The sequence below is a fragment of the Neolamprologus multifasciatus genome, chromosome 7 (genome assembly GCF_963576455.1).
Source record: "Neolamprologus multifasciatus chromosome 7, fNeoMul1.2, whole genome shotgun sequence".
Classification (NCBI taxonomy): Eukaryota; Metazoa; Chordata; class Actinopteri; order Cichliformes; family Cichlidae; genus Neolamprologus; species Neolamprologus multifasciatus.
This window is the reverse complement of record NC_140445.1, coordinates 62,445,430-62,464,281: the sequence shown is the minus strand read 5'-3', so window position 1 is coordinate 62,464,281 and position 18,852 is coordinate 62,445,430. Positions and strand designations below refer to the sequence as shown.

At 40.7% G+C, this 18,852-nt stretch overlaps 1 protein-coding gene and 1 long non-coding RNA gene across 7 annotated transcripts; one reads left to right on the top strand and one right to left on the bottom strand.

The window, feature by feature from the left end:
- Window positions 1–1,091: 1,091 nt before the first annotated feature.
- On the bottom strand, window positions 1,092–15,691 carry LOC146515814 (tyrosine-protein phosphatase non-receptor type 5-like). 6 transcript variants are annotated; one of them, XM_085166568.1, is made up of 14 exons: window positions 15,342–15,690; window positions 11,555–11,663; window positions 9,907–10,180; window positions 9,225–9,347; window positions 8,998–9,090; window positions 8,495–8,751; window positions 8,169–8,361; window positions 7,659–7,743; window positions 7,312–7,391; window positions 7,089–7,226; window positions 6,896–7,006; window positions 5,047–5,207; window positions 4,712–4,825; window positions 1,092–3,574 (listed from the first exon to the last, which is right to left on the bottom strand). In XM_085166568.1, the coding sequence occupies exons 3-14, from the start codon at window positions 10,171–10,173 to the stop codon at window positions 3,481–3,483; spliced, it is 1,716 nt and encodes a 571-aa protein (XP_085022694.1). In that variant the 5' UTR covers window positions 10,174–10,180; window positions 11,555–11,663; window positions 15,342–15,690; the 3' UTR covers window positions 1,092–3,480. The 6 variants fall into 6 exon arrangements, 5 of the variants coding, with proteins under 5 accessions (XP_085022694.1, XP_085022697.1, XP_085022696.1 ...); XM_085166571.1 differs by lacking the exon at window positions 15,342–15,690 and adding an exon at window positions 15,153–15,275; XM_085166570.1 differs by lacking the exon at window positions 15,342–15,690 and adding an exon at window positions 13,905–14,673.
- A 258-nt stretch (window positions 15,692–15,949) lies between these two features.
- Window positions 15,950–18,075, top strand: LOC146515813 (uncharacterized). Its single transcript, XR_014875119.1, has 2 exons — window positions 15,950–17,411; window positions 17,937–18,075. It is a non-coding gene; the product is annotated as an uncharacterized LOC146515813 (long non-coding RNA).
- The last annotated feature ends 777 nt before the right edge of the window (window positions 18,076–18,852 follow it).

Sequence of the window (18,852 nt, the reverse complement as noted above, 5' to 3'; positions counted from 1 at the left end):
TGTAGGTGTGTTTCAGCTATTCTGCCTCATTTACGCTATGTTGCTGCAGGTTATCCTTAATGTTTTGGCTTCTGCGAAATAATCATTTCCCCCGTTTTGGGATTAATAACGTGTATTCACTTAGACTACACTGCAGTCTTATCTCAGAATTTAAATGCAAAAAATTTGCAAGTCATTTTCTTAAGCATTAATACAGTTTTGCAGGGAACCACTATACCTTTTTTTATTTGTAAGTTTTTATTCTATTTTACTTTTCTGAATTTCTTTCTTTCGGTTCGTTTCCTGTGGTTAGGCCTACGGTAAAAAATGTAAAGCTTTTTGGAGTCGATTTCTGTGCTTTTGCCCTGAAGAAGAAATGTATTCTTCTTAGAAAAAGAGGTTTTTTTAAAAAAAAAACAAAAAAAACCCCAAACCGATATGAGCATGCAGCTCAGACTCGTGTCTCTGTTACTTCATAACAAGTAAAAGCCAAATTTTGTAAAAGTAGATTTTCTAAAACAGGCTCACCTAGTGTTAACAGCCCTGGATGGTTGACTATTACTATTATTAATATTTAAAAATCTATTTCGTATTTGCTCTTCGTCATGGACCAAACGATTTAAGCTGAATTGCACTTGCAAACTACTGAGCTGCCCGTTTCTCTTTGTGAAAGATACAGGCTACGCTGAAGTGTCATTTGGATGCTTTGGATTTAATTTTGATTATGTTTTTCAAGATAGTGTTTTAAAAATAATGTACAAGAAACGAAAACTGATCGATCGACAGTATCGCATTCTCACTTAGCCCGGTTTCTGCAATGAATGGATGATTGGTGTTTGAATTCACCGCCAAGTAAATTCACTGAATGCATTGAATTCATCAGCTCTCTATTGTTAGATTAAATCCTTTGTTTTGTTGCTTTGAACACTCTGTCAGCGAGCAAACAGTTGACTGCAGGGAGGTTTGGCAATGTGTGTCATTAGATCGCATATACTGACCCCTAGCGGTGAACGTGTGCGATTGCAGCCTGTCAGCATGAAACCAAAGGGGGTGGAAAAAAGACTGATCAGGTGATCAGGACAGAGTAACTCTAAAAAAAACAACAACACAAATTCATGAAAATCTATCTTTATTTGGATGCAAAAAGTCACAACTTAAAGCGATACTGTAGCAGAGGAGAGGAATACTGATTGCTGGTTGGTTGTACGTCTGACTGTTTGGCTATTAAGTCATCCCCATTTTGATCTTCAGAAGAAGGCCAAGTAAGCACGGACAACAAACACTCAAAATAGAAGCTTTTCAATCAAGTAGACTGGAGATTATCAGAGGATTATGTCACATGCCTGACAATACACTGTAGCCTTTCTTGTCTGTCTCAACCAGGTGCTGCTGTAAAAGGTCATTTTGGCAGTTATATTCTCCCGGCTGATGTCTTATTTATAAAGCGGTCCGAGCCCACTCTGGTAAGTTCATCCTCTGATAACGTCCGGGGCCACTGATCTGAAGCGTCATGGTAGTCAAGATAGAAGTTGTTTGACTTTTTGTAGAAAACTGTCTTCACTGTTTTAGCTGCCTTACACATAGCGATTATTTCTCGTGTTGTCAACTGAGAGTGGCCTCGAGTCACAGATAGAATAGAGTGGGGACTGTGTGAAAACTCAGTCTGAGGTAAAATTCTCCAAGAAAACGATAAAAACGTACACAGAAAGCAAAGCATATTAAAGCAAAGCCTAAAGACCTAAAGTAATAATACTGAAGACTGAACATAATCTATTTATCTTCTGTACTGTAAGGTAACTTAGGTAGTTGTCACATTTTGTTCCGTTAAATCTTGCAATATAAACCGATGGTTTGATCCACAGTATGAGCTACATTCCATCATGGTGTAAACGGAAATATACACAAGGCATCTACTCGAAAGGATTGTATCAAAATGTTCTAAAAATATCTCTGGTTGGTTTCACAAAAGCAAACTGTATCAAAAGCATTGGCCGAGAGCAAGCAATAATAATAGGCTTAAACCCTTTTACACAACAAAAAGCAGGACAACCAATCACGTCGCTTTGATTGTGGACCTATGGAGTCCCATACAGCACATGCAATCCATTAAACTCAACACAATCAAAACACAACACAGAAAAAAGAACTTTTACAGCTGAACATCGGAGAGACAACCTTTGTTGGTCTATTGTGCTTCATACAGATTAGGCCTGGCCTGTCTATACAACAATCATGGGCTTCTTACTTCACAGATGTGTTCAAGCTACTGTTTAAAGCAGAGGCATTGCAGAACTTGAAACTCTGAGGGCAACAAGCTTCATGATAGAAAATTGGACATTTACAAGAATATCCTTATGTTTATGGTGTATTGTTTATGCAACTTTTTTTTTTTTTTGCTTTCCTCTTCATTACATCCTCCCGTGTGTGTCACTGGAAACGTCGATTGTGCACAATGGATTCTCCGGAGCTCCTGCATTGATTTTTCTAATGGTGTGATTCTATTTCTGGCCTCTGTCCCCTCAGTATCCCTGGCTCTGTGACGCCTCTGAGTTAACGTCTATGTGGCCTTAATGCAGAAGTTGTTTACTGTAAACATCATGGGCCATGAGGACTGCACAGGCAGCATGGTAAAACTGTAATACTGTAGATTGCACAGAAATCCTAATTAGTTAGTTAATAACCTAATCGTTATACATTCCTATGTTCCATAACATTGCACATGCCTTTAATGAACACTTAGCACCATGCAACCTGAAGATGAGGTGACTCTTGAATGCAGCAAAAGTTGAGACAGGCCTTCTGTAATGATTTTTTTTTTTTTTTTTTTACATTGAAATTGAGAGAAAAGGCTAGACGTCATTTACTTTTACATTTCATATGAACTTTTATATCAGTATAGTTAAATATTAGGCTGGCATTTGATTATCTCTGTAGATTTAAACGATGCTGGCACTTATACTGTAAAGGGCCCTTATTGTCAACACATACTTTCTTTCATTTCCTTACAGGTAAGTCACACCACTGCAGGCGATCTGATTATACTTCCAGTCTAACCTTTCGATAACTGTACAATCATTACACGAGGAAGCTGTTTTAGACCAAGTGCAAAACAAGGCCTCGATGACGGAGACTAATGTGCAGTGGTGTGATGGAAACCTTAGCAGTGCAAATGAAATGAAGGCGAGAGTGCTGGCTTGGATTATTTTAGGTGTGACTGCTTCAACTTATCAAGAACACGTGGATCGATGGGACTGCGTTACTACTATTTCCGGGTGAGTTATCTCAAATCACACCTCCTCTATATTTGTTCTACTCAACCACGCACAATTAGCACAGATTCAGTTCTGTTTGAGTGACCCTGCCTTGAGTGAAGAGAACAACATGGTTTGAACTTGTTAAAGGGTGAGATTGAGATGATGTTAGGTACAGTGGTGCATACCACCTGAGGCGGTTACGTGTACAGTGGTGTGTCTCGGTCTGGGTGTGGCTGTTGTGCTCCATCTATTCCTCAGCAGTTTGAGAAAGCTGCTTCTCATACAAGCTGAGGACGTGATGCACAAACTGGTACTGCTCACACGTCTGTATCATGCCACCCCTGAAAAACACACACACAAAGAGATACCATTAAATCTAACACTTCATATAGTAATTATATAACAAAATTAAATGGAAAAACATTTGTTTATCAGCTCCAGCAAAAAATAAAATGTTTATCACATTTTTTCAAACAATGAATGAAATACATTAGCCGTGACATCTCGACTTATTCAACTCAGATGTATCCAATAACACTAATAATGACTGCTTTCATTGTGGGTGTTCTAATGTGTTTGATGGCCGGCTTTGATTGTACCTCACATAAATAATATTACTAGTAGCAGCCATGCTTGTTGTTTTCTGACTCAAAAGTGAGTAAAGGTAATCATTTCCTTTAACACTCACAGAACCATGCATGGTTTTTTGAAGTGTGTAATTAATGGACTATAATTTTAAGATCCCTGGATGTCCTGAATTGGATAAGCACAAGACGGATGGAGGGACAGATAATTTAGAAGAAGGTTTGGTGACCTTCTTCTTTTTTCTTTTTTTTTTTAAATGTTTATTTATAAGATTTTAAGTCCAAAGTTACATAATGTCACACCAGACAAAGGACATAAGAGTCAAAAACAATAACATTTAAGCACAGAAAAAAAAAAGAAAAAACAGAAACCAAACACAACAAAAAAAGACCCCAAACAGGAAAACAGGAAAGAAAAGGAAAAAAATAGAAACTAAATAAATAAATAAAAATACACCAGTTAGCCAGTACAAATCAAAAGTTCAAAAGAAACACCATTGTCCAAAGAAGATGATCATCTGTGTGAGGTTAGACAGGGCAACAGAGTTTTCACCAAGACCAGAAGATGTGGGAAACATGTCCAGGAAGGAATCAGGGTCCGGCAGAGGTGCAGTTTCACACAAACACAAAGTGCAGTCAAATAGGTTAAAGTTTATGTTAAATTCCCATTAATATGATTTAGAAAAGGGCCCCAGATTTCGACAAACTTAAAATGGGTGTCAGCCAAACGATAACGAACCTCTTCAATATACAAACAAGCAATCATCTCACGTAGCCAAACCCTGAACAATGGTGACCTTCTTTTTGGAACTAAATCAAACTACGTCAGCTGAGCTTTTATGCCAGAACTAAAGATAGGCAGGAGCACAGATAAGAGCTCTAAGGATATCTCACCTGTCCAGACGGAGCTGGCAGGTGGTTCTCAGGATGTCAACTACACCCTCAGTCCTCAGCTGCTTGCACAGGATGGAGGTGGCAATGAAGCAGCCAGTTCGACCAATTCCAGCACTGTAAAGAAAAAGTTGGAGAAGTAATGTGTTGGATTTTTGTATTCACCGAAATTTCAATTTCAGCGAAGGCACCATAAATCGAGGAACTGAATTGATTTGTGCCGTGAGAAAAACCAGCAAAACAAGATAGTGTAATATAAAACGAAAGATGGCTTTGTCTTCTAAATATGACATCTTTCATGCTCCCAATATTACAAACAAGTTGCTTTAGCCCTGTACCTGCAGTGGACAATTATAGGGCCACTGGAGGGCAGGGCTTCCTCACGGGCCCTTTCCACTTCCTGCACCAGCTCCAGCAGGGGTGGAGCCTTGTCTGGGGTCTTCTGATCAGGCCAGGAAGTGTACCAGTACTGCCGCAGAGTGCGCTCCTCTTCCCCGCACTGGTGCATGCACACAGACAGTGACACAGATGTCATTATACCAAGCACACAGAGAACACCTGTTGCTCTTCATGCTTGACCAAACAGTTGCCTTGGTTTAGTAGTGAACGCAGAACAAACATTAAAAAAAAGAGATTGTACAAAAACAGACTATTTGTCCTGGTCTGTATTGAGCATAAACACATTTCTGAATGTCAGTCTACCAATAATTATGAATCCTATAGATAAACAACATAACCAGAGGAGATGAATAATCAACAAGCTTTTAACTCAGCGCAGTTACATAATGATCCCCTGGTGCTTAGCAATCAGATGCAGGCTGCATTTACTGAATTATCTTGTTTTGTTTGCTAAGTGCCGATGCCACCGTGACCTCAAATTAAAAATAAAGCACCCATCATGAACACATGAATGGAGCGTTGAGCGAACCACCTACCGACACCCATATCTGTTGTGATAAATTACTGGATAAAATATGACTGTTTGATACACATATTTTTTTAGAAACACTTACTGTAACATGTTTTTGTTGAGTCGGGAACACAAAATAATAATCTTCTGCAGTGTTTTTGTGACATTAATCGAGGGATCATCATGTAAACAGTGCATTTAATCAGTATCAGCAGATGCAGGTAAAAGTAGCTAATTAAAACGCACGGATTTATGGCTGATATTGTAGCCGTGCAGATCGTTCTGATCCACATCTAACATCTGAATTTAAATTGGCACCTAAGGGATGAAATTTAATTTAAGTGCCTTAAATTGAAAGAATAAAAACAAAAATGTAACATATCTTTAGAGAAATTTCCACTTTGAATATAACATAAAGCACACTTTTAAAAATGTTTAAGGTGTTACGTGGAAAGACGTCTGCTAACACAGATGACATATAAAGTAAAGGTGGGTAATCGTTTGGAATTAGCCACATGCAGGATTGTCAACTTCGCCACGGCTTAGCGCCTTTGGGCCAAGAGAGAGGAAAATGAATTCTAAAGTTATCAAGGCATCATTCAGGACAATGATACAGAGGCTTTCTGATGTTACCTGCTCATGAAAGCCTTTACTGCTTTAAGCACATTAGCATACAGATGGCAGGGTTTAACTTGCACACTTCTGTTCCTAATTACATGTTAAGAACCTGGCTTTGAACCCTTCGTTTTGTTTTAAATCATATATTTGACAGTATGAGCATCAGAAAAAAAATTTAAATAACTTGTAACTAGTTCTATATTTTTGTTTAGTTCACTTATTTCTTTGTGCACCCCTCTCAGTATGTATTCTGTCCCTTTAGGTCAACTTTCTTCTGATTTGCTGCCTCTTGCAAACAGAGCATGTGAACAGCAGATGGGTGGGGCTTATGTGCTCACAGCCAGACCTGCGCCTGAGACCGTATTAGGGATATCCACTCCATTTGACATCTGTCTCGAGCAGACTGTTTGGAGCAGACCGGGATTAGTTTTACATATGTTGACCTAAATTAAACTTTGGCCACGCTTAACATGAGCATCCACCACTGTAACCCCATCCCCCCACCCACCCATCCACCTCTGTCTAAGGTTGTTTCCATTTCCATGTATGCATATCATTAGAGGCAAACAGCTTTTTGGCATTACTTGAAGCTAAAACAAGTGGTGTTGTTGTGGTTCACCCTTTGTATTTCACATATTAATGCATTCTCTGTCGGTTACCTTCAGAGTAAACACCCTCAGACTGTAGTCATCCTCCTGGGTCACCTTGACCACAGTGATTTCGATGCCTTCGTGTGTCACAGTGTCCTCGGGCCAGTACTCAGCACATTTCTACAAGAAACAATAGACACAGCAGATAATATAGCTGGTTAATATTTAGGAACATTTATCAAAGAATCCTTTGAACAGTTACCTCATTCTTCTCCTCCAGGTTGGTGATCATCACTATGATTGGGGTCCTCTCTTGCCACACCATCCTCCATAAATCGCCCACTGTGTTCACAGTGGGACCCTGGGTAGCAATGTATGCACGCTCCTCGCCCCCATAACCCTGCACATGCACACACTCGTTGTTTTGCTACCATTACATATCAAAGCCATAACAAATCGCTGCATCAGAGTGCATTTGAACTTACTTTGAGATAATTAGCGTTGATATAGGTAGAAAGAAAATCCTCTTCATCCTGTGACTTCAAGATCACTCTGCTGTGCGTGTCTGCAGGTGGACAATGTGACATTATCACGAGAAAGGGAGCTGATTACACATTCGTTCATTCACAAACACAATGAAACACCCTTATGTGTGTCATTGTGAACAGAAATACTGGAAATTTGACGTCTTGCGAACACATTTTAGCATTAAAGTGAAAGAGGATGCAAAATTATTTAAGATAATCAGCATAAAAATAGTTTCACAAATTGCTACCTCAATATTATGTTTATAGTAACTGATGTCACTAGCTTGTGTTGCAGCTCTACTTACTGGGTAAAATTGTTTTGTAGCGATTCTTTCTCACCAGCCCTGGGTAATTGTACTCCTTAGGGTCCACAAAGTTCATGGGAGTTTCCTGCCAATGGACACAGAACAATGAAGGCAACTGAAAGTGAAGAAATGGGGAAGTCCAAAAGTTACCTTCTGCATAACAACCAAACGGTGAGGGAATAATATTAAACACGTGAAGTCATTCACAGCCTCTCACACTCAACCATTGCTGTATTAGTGTGTGTGTGTGATCCTGAACGCGCATCCTTCTTCCTAACAGACACAAGAATTTTCTGTGTTTCTTTGTATGCAAAAAGAAAAAAAAATGCTTGCATCCCTCCATCTTCCGCCCACGAACAGAAAGTAGAAAAGCTTACGGGCGTGTGCAGAGCACCGATCGGTGTGTGTGGCTGCATCTGTGTGTGCGTGTACGTCTTTTCCGGCGAGTCTCTGTTCATTTCATATTAATCTCGAGAATGTAGGTGGCTGCGCTACTGTTGCTGCACTCACATAAAACTCAGCCTGCAGGCTCTGGTCGTCCATGGCCCTTGTGTGTAGCATGGCAGGGGTCAGGACGTGCGTTCCCTGTCGGAGATACTCCTGGGCCGACTGGTCTCTTGGAGAGAGTTGGGCTCCGTAGCCATAGGGCTCTGTGCAGCCTGGTGTGCACATGTCCAAGGTCAGGGAAACATTGGAGCCTCTCCTGTTTTATTCAGACAGTCAAACAAATGCATATATCTGCATTACAAATGAATGAATAAAGTGTGAGTCTCCCTGCTGGAAGAAAAACAAACATAAATGCAAACATTTCCACCTGCTGGATGCTCTTTTCTAACCTCTCCTGAAGCCCCACTGGTGTGACAGTAAGGGTGGCAGCATCTCCCTCCGTCCTGGTATCTGCGCCTATATCAAATACTGGAGTCTGGGGCACCGGGTCCAGGTCTATCAGATCCTCCTGGGCATCTGTCCACTCTGACAAGGTGAAAGAGGGCTGACGGCTCACAGACTGACGTCGATCACCAACGTCCCTCGACACAGTTCCTGATGACCACAAGCCAGAGCCATAATGCCACTTGCACACCAGGTGGATGATCTAAGGATAGAAAAGAAGACAAAAAAGAAGCAGTCAATAAGTAAATCAATCAAACACACAACAACAGGTCGCTACGTTAAGAAACAACCGATTCAATCGATCTTGTTTCCTTTTTCGATTATTTTCCTTCTTTATAGCGAATAACACCAAGTCAGCATGCACCATGCATTAAATTCATGCTGAAATGACCAAAATTGTGAAATGTTTGCATAAAAATAGAGCTTAAAATAAAGGATCCTGTTTTACCATGACTACACAGATGGCCACACCGATGCCTGCAGTGCCATGAACAATCCAATTGTGCTCTGTGGTGTTTACCACATCCCTCATCACCACTGACTGGCCAATAAAGGGAAACACAGAGAGAGAATGAGTTAGTCAGACATATTTGAGTGCTTCACATCCTGTTAAACAGCTGTTTATTCTCCACCCAGACTTAAAAGCTGTCAGCCACATATAGGATTGATACTTACATCCGTTCCAAAAATAGGGTGGCAGGGTAAGATGAACCCCAGGTAGAAGTCAATGACCTGCAGGGCTTTGTAGATGGAAGAGAGTGGCCCATTTCCATCCACCACAAAAAATATCCAGTACCCCTGGGAGGAGAGAAGAAGGAAGGCAGATTGTCACCGCTCCAGTCATTCATGCACTGGAAATCGGACTGCAGCCATTCTCAGGTGAAAAGCGAGCAGAAAAGAAAAGACGATGGACCATTACACAGGCATAAAAAATATGTAAATTGTCCACATAGAGTCTAGCGTCGTAATCGTGGCTGCATTTACGAGGCTCTTTTATTTACTTATGGTAATGTTGCACCTGTCCTTTTTTCTGTTTAAATGAATCAAACATTAAGTCAACAATAGACGGAAACAGGAAGAGGGAATTAATGGTGAAGAGGTGTCAAATTTTAGCCTCATCTACCCACCCCCAGAAAAAGTATTTTCCGAGCCTGAAGCACTTGAAGCAAATATGAAAACGCAATCATACATATGAAAAGATAAACCACTGTGGAAAATTAAAGGTCAAGCTGAAAGAAAACCTCAAGCTTAAGTGTTGACGTGTCATTTGCAAGGCGGATATTGCAGCTGAAACCCAAAGACCACCTAAAAACTTACTCTGATTAAAAGCAGATAATAGAGAGCCTGGAACACATACCAAGATTTGGGAAGTGATAAACAGTGCTGCCCAGCAGTGGAGTTCAATCACCAGTGCGTACACCTTGCGTAAAAACACTTCCTCTTGGGGGTTTTGGCCCTCAGCGGTTCCATCTTTACATTCTAGGAGCCCGTCTTTTTTAAGGGCTCCGTCGCCAATTTTTTCAGTCTTTGTGGGCTCGTCTAGCCAAACGGGATCCTCATCAGGCCTCAGGAAGATGGAGTCCTCGGTGTGGGAACGAGTGGAGCTACTCAGCCGACGGGTCATGATGCCCCTGTTGAACGAGGTTCCTTTGTGTTAAAAGGCCTTTCATATGTTATAAATCAGATTTTAAATGCATTTAGTTTACACGTGTTTATCATTAGGTGTTTGGTTTTATGTGTGCCATTATCTGAAAATCATCCCATCAAATACAAATTTAACCCTTTTAAAATGTAGACAAATGGCAACACTTTTACTTATTCTTTGGAGATCTTTGATAGGATCTTAGACTCTGAAACACCTACAGCACCTGGTGTTTGAAACATACAGATGTTAACATGCAGCTGTTCTTCTGTACTTACAACTTATTTGCGATTTTTCTGCTTTTGTGTACAATAAAATGTCAAGGCCATAATTTTCAGCCACACTGGGACTACATGCTGATTTTCATTTCAAGTATGTGCTATCTGTGTTTGTCACATTGCGTGTGTCTAATGTGTGGTTCTAAATGAGCGTGTATATGACAAAAAGGGTTGCGTTTATTCTGCAGGTCTATTCAAATGTACAGCTAAGCAGCACAGAGTGGCTCTCATCTCCGGATCCTCTTGTCTCCCTTAGATTGGACTCCATCGTGTGTGTGTGTGTGTGTGTGTGTGTGAATTTGACAGAGAGAGAGAGAGGCTCCATTGTGGAGAAATGAGTCAGGGGTAGCGTGTTTACAGCCCTGTCCGTCACCTTGGCAACAGAGTGGCTCTCATCCCTCTCATCCGTCCTGAGCATTATCATCTACTGACAACACAGTCACACACACACAGTCAGCAGTGTATTCAAAGCTCTTTTCCGCTCAGCACTTTCAATATATATATATATATATATATATATATATATATATATATATATATATATATATATATATATATATATATATATATATAGATATATAGATATATAGGTAGATAGATATATAGATATAGATATCTATCTATCTATATCTATCTATATATAGATATATAGATAGATATAGATATATAGATATTGTCACATGTTTCAGATAATCAAAACAATGTTATTATCAGAGTCAAATATAAGCAGGGTAAATACAAACTGCAGTTTTTAAATGATGATTTCATTGATTGAGGGAGAAAAGTTATCCAAGCCTACCTGGTCCTGTGTAACACAGTGATTGCCCCTCCTGTTTAATCATGAATTAACTGTAATTAACCACATTGTTTTGAAAGCTGAGTTCAGTTTCACTAAACATACTCAGGCCTGATTACTGGCAGATCTGTTGAATCAAGAAATCCCTTAAAGAGCCTGCTTCACAAAGTGAAGCAGTGAAGCAAGATAAAAGATCTCAAAGAGCAACACATCGTGCCACGATCTAAACACAAAGACAATGCGTTGTGTGTTTTCTAACATCAAAAGTCAATAAAGTCAAATGACTGACCTATGAGAGATGGCAACGAACTGGCAGGGGAGTCACATCACATGATCAAGGTAAAACCTGTATCCTGGGGCATCCGGTCACAGTCAGCCATTGTGAGGCAGAGTCAATTCTAAAAGACACAAGACAGTAGCTCAGGGCTTACATTCAAAGTTGAGGTTAGCAAAATGATAAAGCTGTTGCAGATGTACTAAACATGCAAATCTCTCCAACCTCTGGAGCAGAAAAAACAACAAACAAACAAGTAAGAAAGTGTCTCTTCCTCAAATAGCCAGGGATGGTACAAAATAATACAAAACAGTTTTATGAGTCACCTGCATGGTTATACGTGGTTCACGGTGTGACTATTTTAAACGATCACTTGACAATATGATATGTTAACACTACCACTTAAGCGGTGAACCTTTCAGACTATTGTTAATACAATTAAATCGCAGAAGTTTGTGCCATTTATCCGAGTCTGTGTGGCGTGAGCCCTATACCTCCTAGATGCAAGCTTGGGCATCAAAATATCAGTTTACGAACCAATGAGCGATGACACGGTGGATACATCCATTAGTTTAAAGTCTATGATCGACAGTAGAGTGACAAATTCAACTGGTAACATTGATAGACACTGAGAGAGGGTTAATAATTCAGCTTTCTCTAATGATGGATCAGAGTAGCACCCTTGCAGACTCCCAGCTGTGCGCTCATGAGGGGAGGACAGTGATGTAAGGTGACACAGTAAACTGTCAATATTTCTTCCCCACTCTTTCTTTCCCTGCCTCTCTCTGCATCCCGAAGAGGCAGGGATGATTCAAGCCAGACTAAGCAGACACCCTCAGAAATGCATTCAGATTGCTCCAGTCGAATCAGTATGCATGATGAAGTCGAGCCTTCTCTGCCCTCCTCTCCTCTCTACCATCTCCCCCTCTCTCCTTATGTGCCACTGGACCCTGTTGAACGAATGGGGTGTGCTCAGCGGAATATGAGACCACACCAGTAGCAGGAGCTTAGTGTGTATGTTCACTCTGAGTCCGTTTCTTTCTCTCTTTGCTTGCTGTGAAGGTGGTTTTGAAGTGATGACGCCAGTTAGACCGGCTTGTAGCCATGGCAATGTGCATACATGCAATGTACACACGTATGTTAAGTACACACACACACACACACACAGAGGCATGGATTGTGTTGTATAAGAGCGCTTCAATGTGTTCCATTTTTCAACAATAGGTGGACAGGTAGAAGAGTGGATGAAGGGATGAATGGAAGGAAGAGCAACTCTTTTTTTGTGTGAAGGTTGTCTGAAGCAATGACGCAGTGAGGTTGGCGTTTCGGTAACTGTGGCAACCAACATACTGTAGCGTGTGTGTGTGTGCGCGCATATATACTTTTGTCAGATACCCCGCATGAAAAATGAAAAACACAAACACACATCTGCACTGGGAGAGCAGTGACAACATTCACGTTTGCCCTAAGAAAAAAAAAAATCGGCCTCTCTTTGCTTTTATTCTTTGAGGTAAATATTTCTGTTTTTCTGCTACTTGCTTTGTCTCAGCGCTTGTTTGGCGAACTGTCTGATATATTTAACCCAAGCAGTCGTTGGGATCTCAGAAATCCTGAGGTCACGAGTCCTCTTCTCCTACTCATTCATTACTCATTACTCCAACATTAGTGTATTTTAAACGCTAAATACATCAGAAGTTTCTCATTACTTCCAGATTATTGTACAATTTCTGCTCCTTCCCTTTTTAATGTTTCAAACGTTGCAGAAAAAGACATGAATTTAAATATTGATGTTTGCGTAGTCTGCAGATGAGAATTAAAATACTCGCTGCAACTCCTGTCTTAATACTATGCAGGAATAATTGAGGCAAGACACGTTGTACTGGATTCAGTTAAACTGATGAATAAAAAATATATATCTGGTCTGCTATATTATATTTATTGCATTCTGTTTCCAAACATGTTGCATGTACATGTAAAGGTATATTTTAATTACAGTTCTGAAGATAGAATTTATTCATAATAGAATAAAAAAAATCTGAAAGTTTATGATAAGCTTTTCATTTACACTATAATCATTTAACACAAACAAAAACATCAACCCAGAGCAATTTACTGTTCACATTCCAGCTGTTTTTTATGCATGATTTTATCTGCATTTCACAGTCATATCTGGTATGTTTGCAAATTTCTCGAAAAGAAAGCTTTGCTTCAACTGATGTATGATGCTTCTATAGAATATATTAACACAGATAGTTCAGGAGCTTACAATGAAAATTAAAGATTTTATTACAAATCCAAAAAGATCAGAATCATTTAGCTGAGGATTGAGCTCAGGCCGAGTGAATTTAAAGCAAATAGGTCAAACCTGATGATGGATTGAGCCTCATTCCTCATTGAAGGTGTACTGTCCTTGGGTCTTACAAACACCACCCCCTCAGTCTTCAAATAGAGTATGCGCATACTGTTTCCATTGATCTGCATCCATTCAAGAACCCACCATCCAATGGAGTCTAAAAGTGGGCCGTACAAAATGCCTATTGCCTCTGTCCCAGAAGGGCTCGAGGACCAGAAATGAGAAGGGGGCTGCCAGCTGTGTATAGCTTTTTCCTACTGTCGGGAACAGGGGGAATTAAAGTGGTGACAGCTGGCGTGCGCTTTAATGGATATTCCTGATGCTCCCAGCGTCTCTGTGTGGAAAAACAATAAGTCCAAATCTGCTTTTTTTAGTTTGTTATTTAAAAAAACATGAACAACCTGTTTCCAGGAGAATCAAAGTGAATAAAGGGCGAGTATCAAGTGTGTTGCTGAAGTGCTCATATGGCAGAGAGACGAGGTAAGAGGAAGCTCTTACTGAAAGTGATGATGAGATGGAAACATGAGATAAAGTCACGAGGGCCAAGACCAGCCTCATCAACCTTTATCTCCCATACACACACAGAAAATCTTGATATCAATACACACATAAGGCAGCAATGACCTTAAAATGAAATGCCCAGCAAACCTGCAGCCTTTTCTTGTATATCGCAAAGACAGATAATCAATCAGCTCTATTGTTTACATACACTCCCAGGATCGCTCGCAGCTGCTCCATGGGTATTTTTGGAGAGAAATCTCATTAAGGCACATATAAACTTACAATTCAGCCAAAGCTGTACTGTATGAATAATTAAAATGTGCTGCATAGCAAATTGATTTACAGGCTGCTGGAGATAAATCTGGATTCTTGGTGACAGAAGATTGCGTTACATGATTGCACTGCATCAAAACACCAGTGCAGGAATGGCATTCTCTGGCAGTCATTCATACTAAGACAAAACACCATTCATATCACGTACATGGCTACGGTGAGCTAGAGCGACCACACAGTGCAGAGCTGGATGGATTAGTAATGAATCACTCGGGGAGGTGGACTGTTGCATCTCTCTCTGGTAACTCCCACATTGTCACATAGACATGATACAACACAGAGGAAATCAAGCTTGGAGTGATAAACGAGAGGGAAAATACACAGTTAAAAGCGCCATCGACGGACCAACCTGTTGGCAAACGATCAGTTTCAATGATCTAAGAATAAACACGCACATATATACCTCCTACATCACACATCTCCTACCTTTTTGCAGCACAGGAAAGCGCAGCGGCCATGTAAACCGTAGGGGCTTTGCTGAGGAATTGGTATTCACCTCATGTCATACAGCCACGCAGGGGGAAAGAGCGAGAGACAGCGGAGAGGCGAGGAGGGCTGGAACGGTCACAGTCACTCAACCACAGCCTTAAGTCTGGTTAGGATAAGTCCTCTTACCTGGCTGAGCCCGTCTTCACATCGCCATCTGCTGCTCTGCTCCCTGTGAGCCAAACCACCAGGAGCCAAACACCAAGAACCACGCCAATCCCTTTACTGCTTCTCTGTCTGGGAGATGGAGGAGTGTGTTTGCATGTAAGAAGGAGACAGACCGACAGTGAGAGACACAGAGAGTAAGAGGACGCGCGTGAGCCTAGGAAAACAAGAATGTGCAAATGTAAGGGGTGTGTGTGTGTGTTTGTGTGTCCGTGAGAGAAAGAGAGACAGAGGTATGAAAGTCTGATGGGTTTTCTTTTGTTTGTATCCTGAAGGAGAGAGAGAGAGATCCACAGGCGGCAGCTTCGTCTAGGTATATGCAGCAAGAGGCTGTACGGTAGCCTTGGCAACAGAGCCAGAATAAGGGAGAGCGAGGGAGGGAGGGAGCTAAGGAGAGAGCTAGAGCAAAAGAGAGAGAGAGTGTTTATTAATCTTATTGTGGGGACATAAATCTGTTAATACAGTTATATCAGGGGGGCTCACCTCTAAAGGAAGGTTTCAACAAGGTAAACCATTAAGTTTTAGTGGTGAAGGATAAGCCTGGAGATATTATATATATTTTCATTATAGTTGGCAAAGCCAAAACCTGAAGCGAATGCATGCTGCCAACAGACTCTAGGCTTTGATTATAGCTTAAAAAGGTAAAAATAAATAAATAAATAAATAAATAAATAAATAAAATACAGGCATTGTTGAGCCACATTGCTTCTTCAGTGTTACAATGAAAAGGGTCACTGGATCTGTCATTTAGCCACCTTCAAAAAAGCAGTTGATAATCTGCAGCTGAAAATTCATCAAATTTATCTAACACCAGAAACATACCAACAAACACGAGCTGTTTCTTTGAGAAAATACATTTGCGACCAATTTGCCTTTGAAGATTTGCATCGTCTTTGCTACTGAAGGGTGATTGGGCTTTATTGCAACAGACAGGCTGGAGGACATCATGAAGCTCGAGGAGATAAATGCTTTGCTGAATCTGTTTATAATAATGACAATAATGGAAAAAAAAAAACTCTCCAGGAAACAATAAAAGAAGAAATCAACATCTTCTTAAGTGACAAAAGACGTGTGTCTCTGTGTGTGTAGTGGGGGAAGTCGGCTCATAACACATCACTGAGCAGTGAACACCCCCCACTGTCACCTCCTCTGCTTCCAAGCTGTACGCTCTGCCACCCACCATCTCTCACTCATCTCAGTCACCACCCCCCAACCACCCCCCACCCCATCATCATCATCATCACCATCGCCCAGGTCTATTCTCCTTTTCCGGTCTCTATCATTCTCTGTCTTCTTAAACCTCTTGTCATTTCCCATCCCTCCTTCTTCAATGTGATGCGCTCTCTCTCTCTCACATACACACACACACACACACATACACACACCCTCCTTCCTGTCTTGCCATATGGTAGCCTTTCCCTGTCATGAGCTCTCTGAACTCACCAGCAGCACAAACAGCCTCTATATGACCAACACAAATCACGGGGAACACAAACATAGACTGCATACAATGTTTATATTATATTATTTGGAAAAAAGATAAAGATTGTCACACATGAAAGAGCAAATAGCGTGTTACACCAGAGCCCTCTGCTAAAATTTGCTTCTGTACACAAGACAAATTGTTGCAAAGAGAAAATTTAAAGGCACCAAAGCTTGTCTGATTTCCCTTTGGCCACTTGGAGGCAGCAGAAACAAGCTGTGAAAGCAACATACAGGTTATCACCTTTGCTACCTTTGCTACCAGTATAATTTCTCAGTATAATCTAAACTTTCAGCTGAACTAATATGTCTGTAATGATAAATTGAGGTATTCACCCTGTTGCCCCGCTATTTAAGTTAAATTTCTTCTGATTGGCTGCTCGTCACAAATAGAAGGTTTGAACAGCAAGTGGAAGGGGTTGTTGTGCTCACAGCCAGAGTGTATATTAGGGATACCTGTACTCATTGAGGGCAGGGATAGCTCAGTAGGTAGAGTGGTGGCCCCATGATCGGAAGGTCGGGGGTTCGACTCCACTGAACGGTTACCCTGAGGTGGTCTCCGTGCTGGGATGTCCCCTGGAGTCTGTGGAGGTGGTTGGTGAGGGGAGGATGTTAGTAAAGCTGACATCCATCATGAACAACCCACATCACCCACTGCATGAGTATGTGAGTGGCCTGAGCAGCCTTTAGTCAGAGACTGAAACACCCTCGCTGCAGGAAGGAGTGCTTTCGCAGATCATTTATCCCAACAGCAGTTAGACTCTATAACTCCTCAATCACGATGTCATAAGTCACTGGACACTGTGAACATCCACGGTCACCACTTCAAGCATAATGGACCTTCCATGACCTTCCAAGCTATATAGTTTATGTCTTCCATATTTCCAACCATATCCAGAATCACATACTGTGTATGCTACCATTGTATATGGTGTATCATCTTACTTTTTTTTCATTGATTGTACTTATTTGTATTTTTGTATTTCCTTCTGATATCTGTACCTGAGCTGAGGTGACGCAAAAATTTCCCCGTTGTGGGATCCATAAAGTCTTATCTTATCTTATCTCTTATCTTAGGTATCCTGAGCAAGGTACCGTCCCTACACACTGCTCCCCGGGCGCTGCATTGGTGGCTGCCCACTGCTTCACTGGGTGAATGGGTTAAATGCAGAGGAGCAATTTCCCTATGGGGACTAACACATACACATTATTATTATTATTATTATTATTATTATTATTATTATTATTATTATTATTATTATTATTATTATTATTATTTGTGTAACACAAACCCAGGAGTTAAAAAAAATAATAATAGTGATGAAAAACAAAGAAATAAAAACTAAAGCCTGAGATGTTGGCTCACATCTGCAGGGGGAAAGCAAACTAGGTTGCCTTTAGAGAGGATCACGGTCTGAAAACATTTCTCTTATAGCTGGTGTCACAACGGGTTCACACCAGTCTCTCCAGTTTCCTCAATAAAATTCAAGTGACTTGCTAAACTAAACCTTGTGTCCTTAAACACTTTCTCTCTTTCTGCCCTTTCTTATTTATGACCCACTTCAGAGTCCTCTCCTTCCCATCAATATCTCTCTCCCACACATCCTCACCTTTCTCCTACTGCAGTCAGCTAAATGAACTTCTCTGTCTTTCATCTTCCCCTTTTCCTTTTTTCCCCATTAAGCTATGATCTAATCTAATTAATGATACAAAGAAAGATTTATCCAGTGGCCTTGAACTGTCCGGTTCACTAGCTGCCACGCAGAAACATCAAACTCTGACATCACTTCCTCATTCTCTCTCACACAATTGATACCACACAGCAATTTTACTGAAATGTGATGTAATCTCACAGAGGTGTTAAAATGCTTACTTCCCGGAAAGCTTAATGAAGTGCAATGTAGAACTTATAAAGAACAGTAAGAAAATTATTAAAGTGGCGTTTTTTTCCATATTAAAACAGATTGTGGAGAAACATTCTTGTGGTAACAAA

Excerpts from the sequence above, each read along its gene's own strand:
- LOC146515814 (XM_085166568.1), bottom strand. The coding sequence starts at position 10,173 with ATGACCCGTCGGCTGAGTAGCTCCACTCGTTCCCACACCGAGGACTCC. Across the intron at positions 7,007-7,088 it reads ACCTGGAGGAGAAGAATGAG|AAATGTGCTGAGTACTGGCC; the intron begins GTAACTGTTCAA and ends TGTTTCTTGTAG. Across the intron at positions 5,208-6,895 it reads TGAGGGTGTTTACTCTGAAG|TGCGGGGAAGAGGAGCGCAC; the intron begins GTAACCGACAGA and ends TGCATGCACCAG.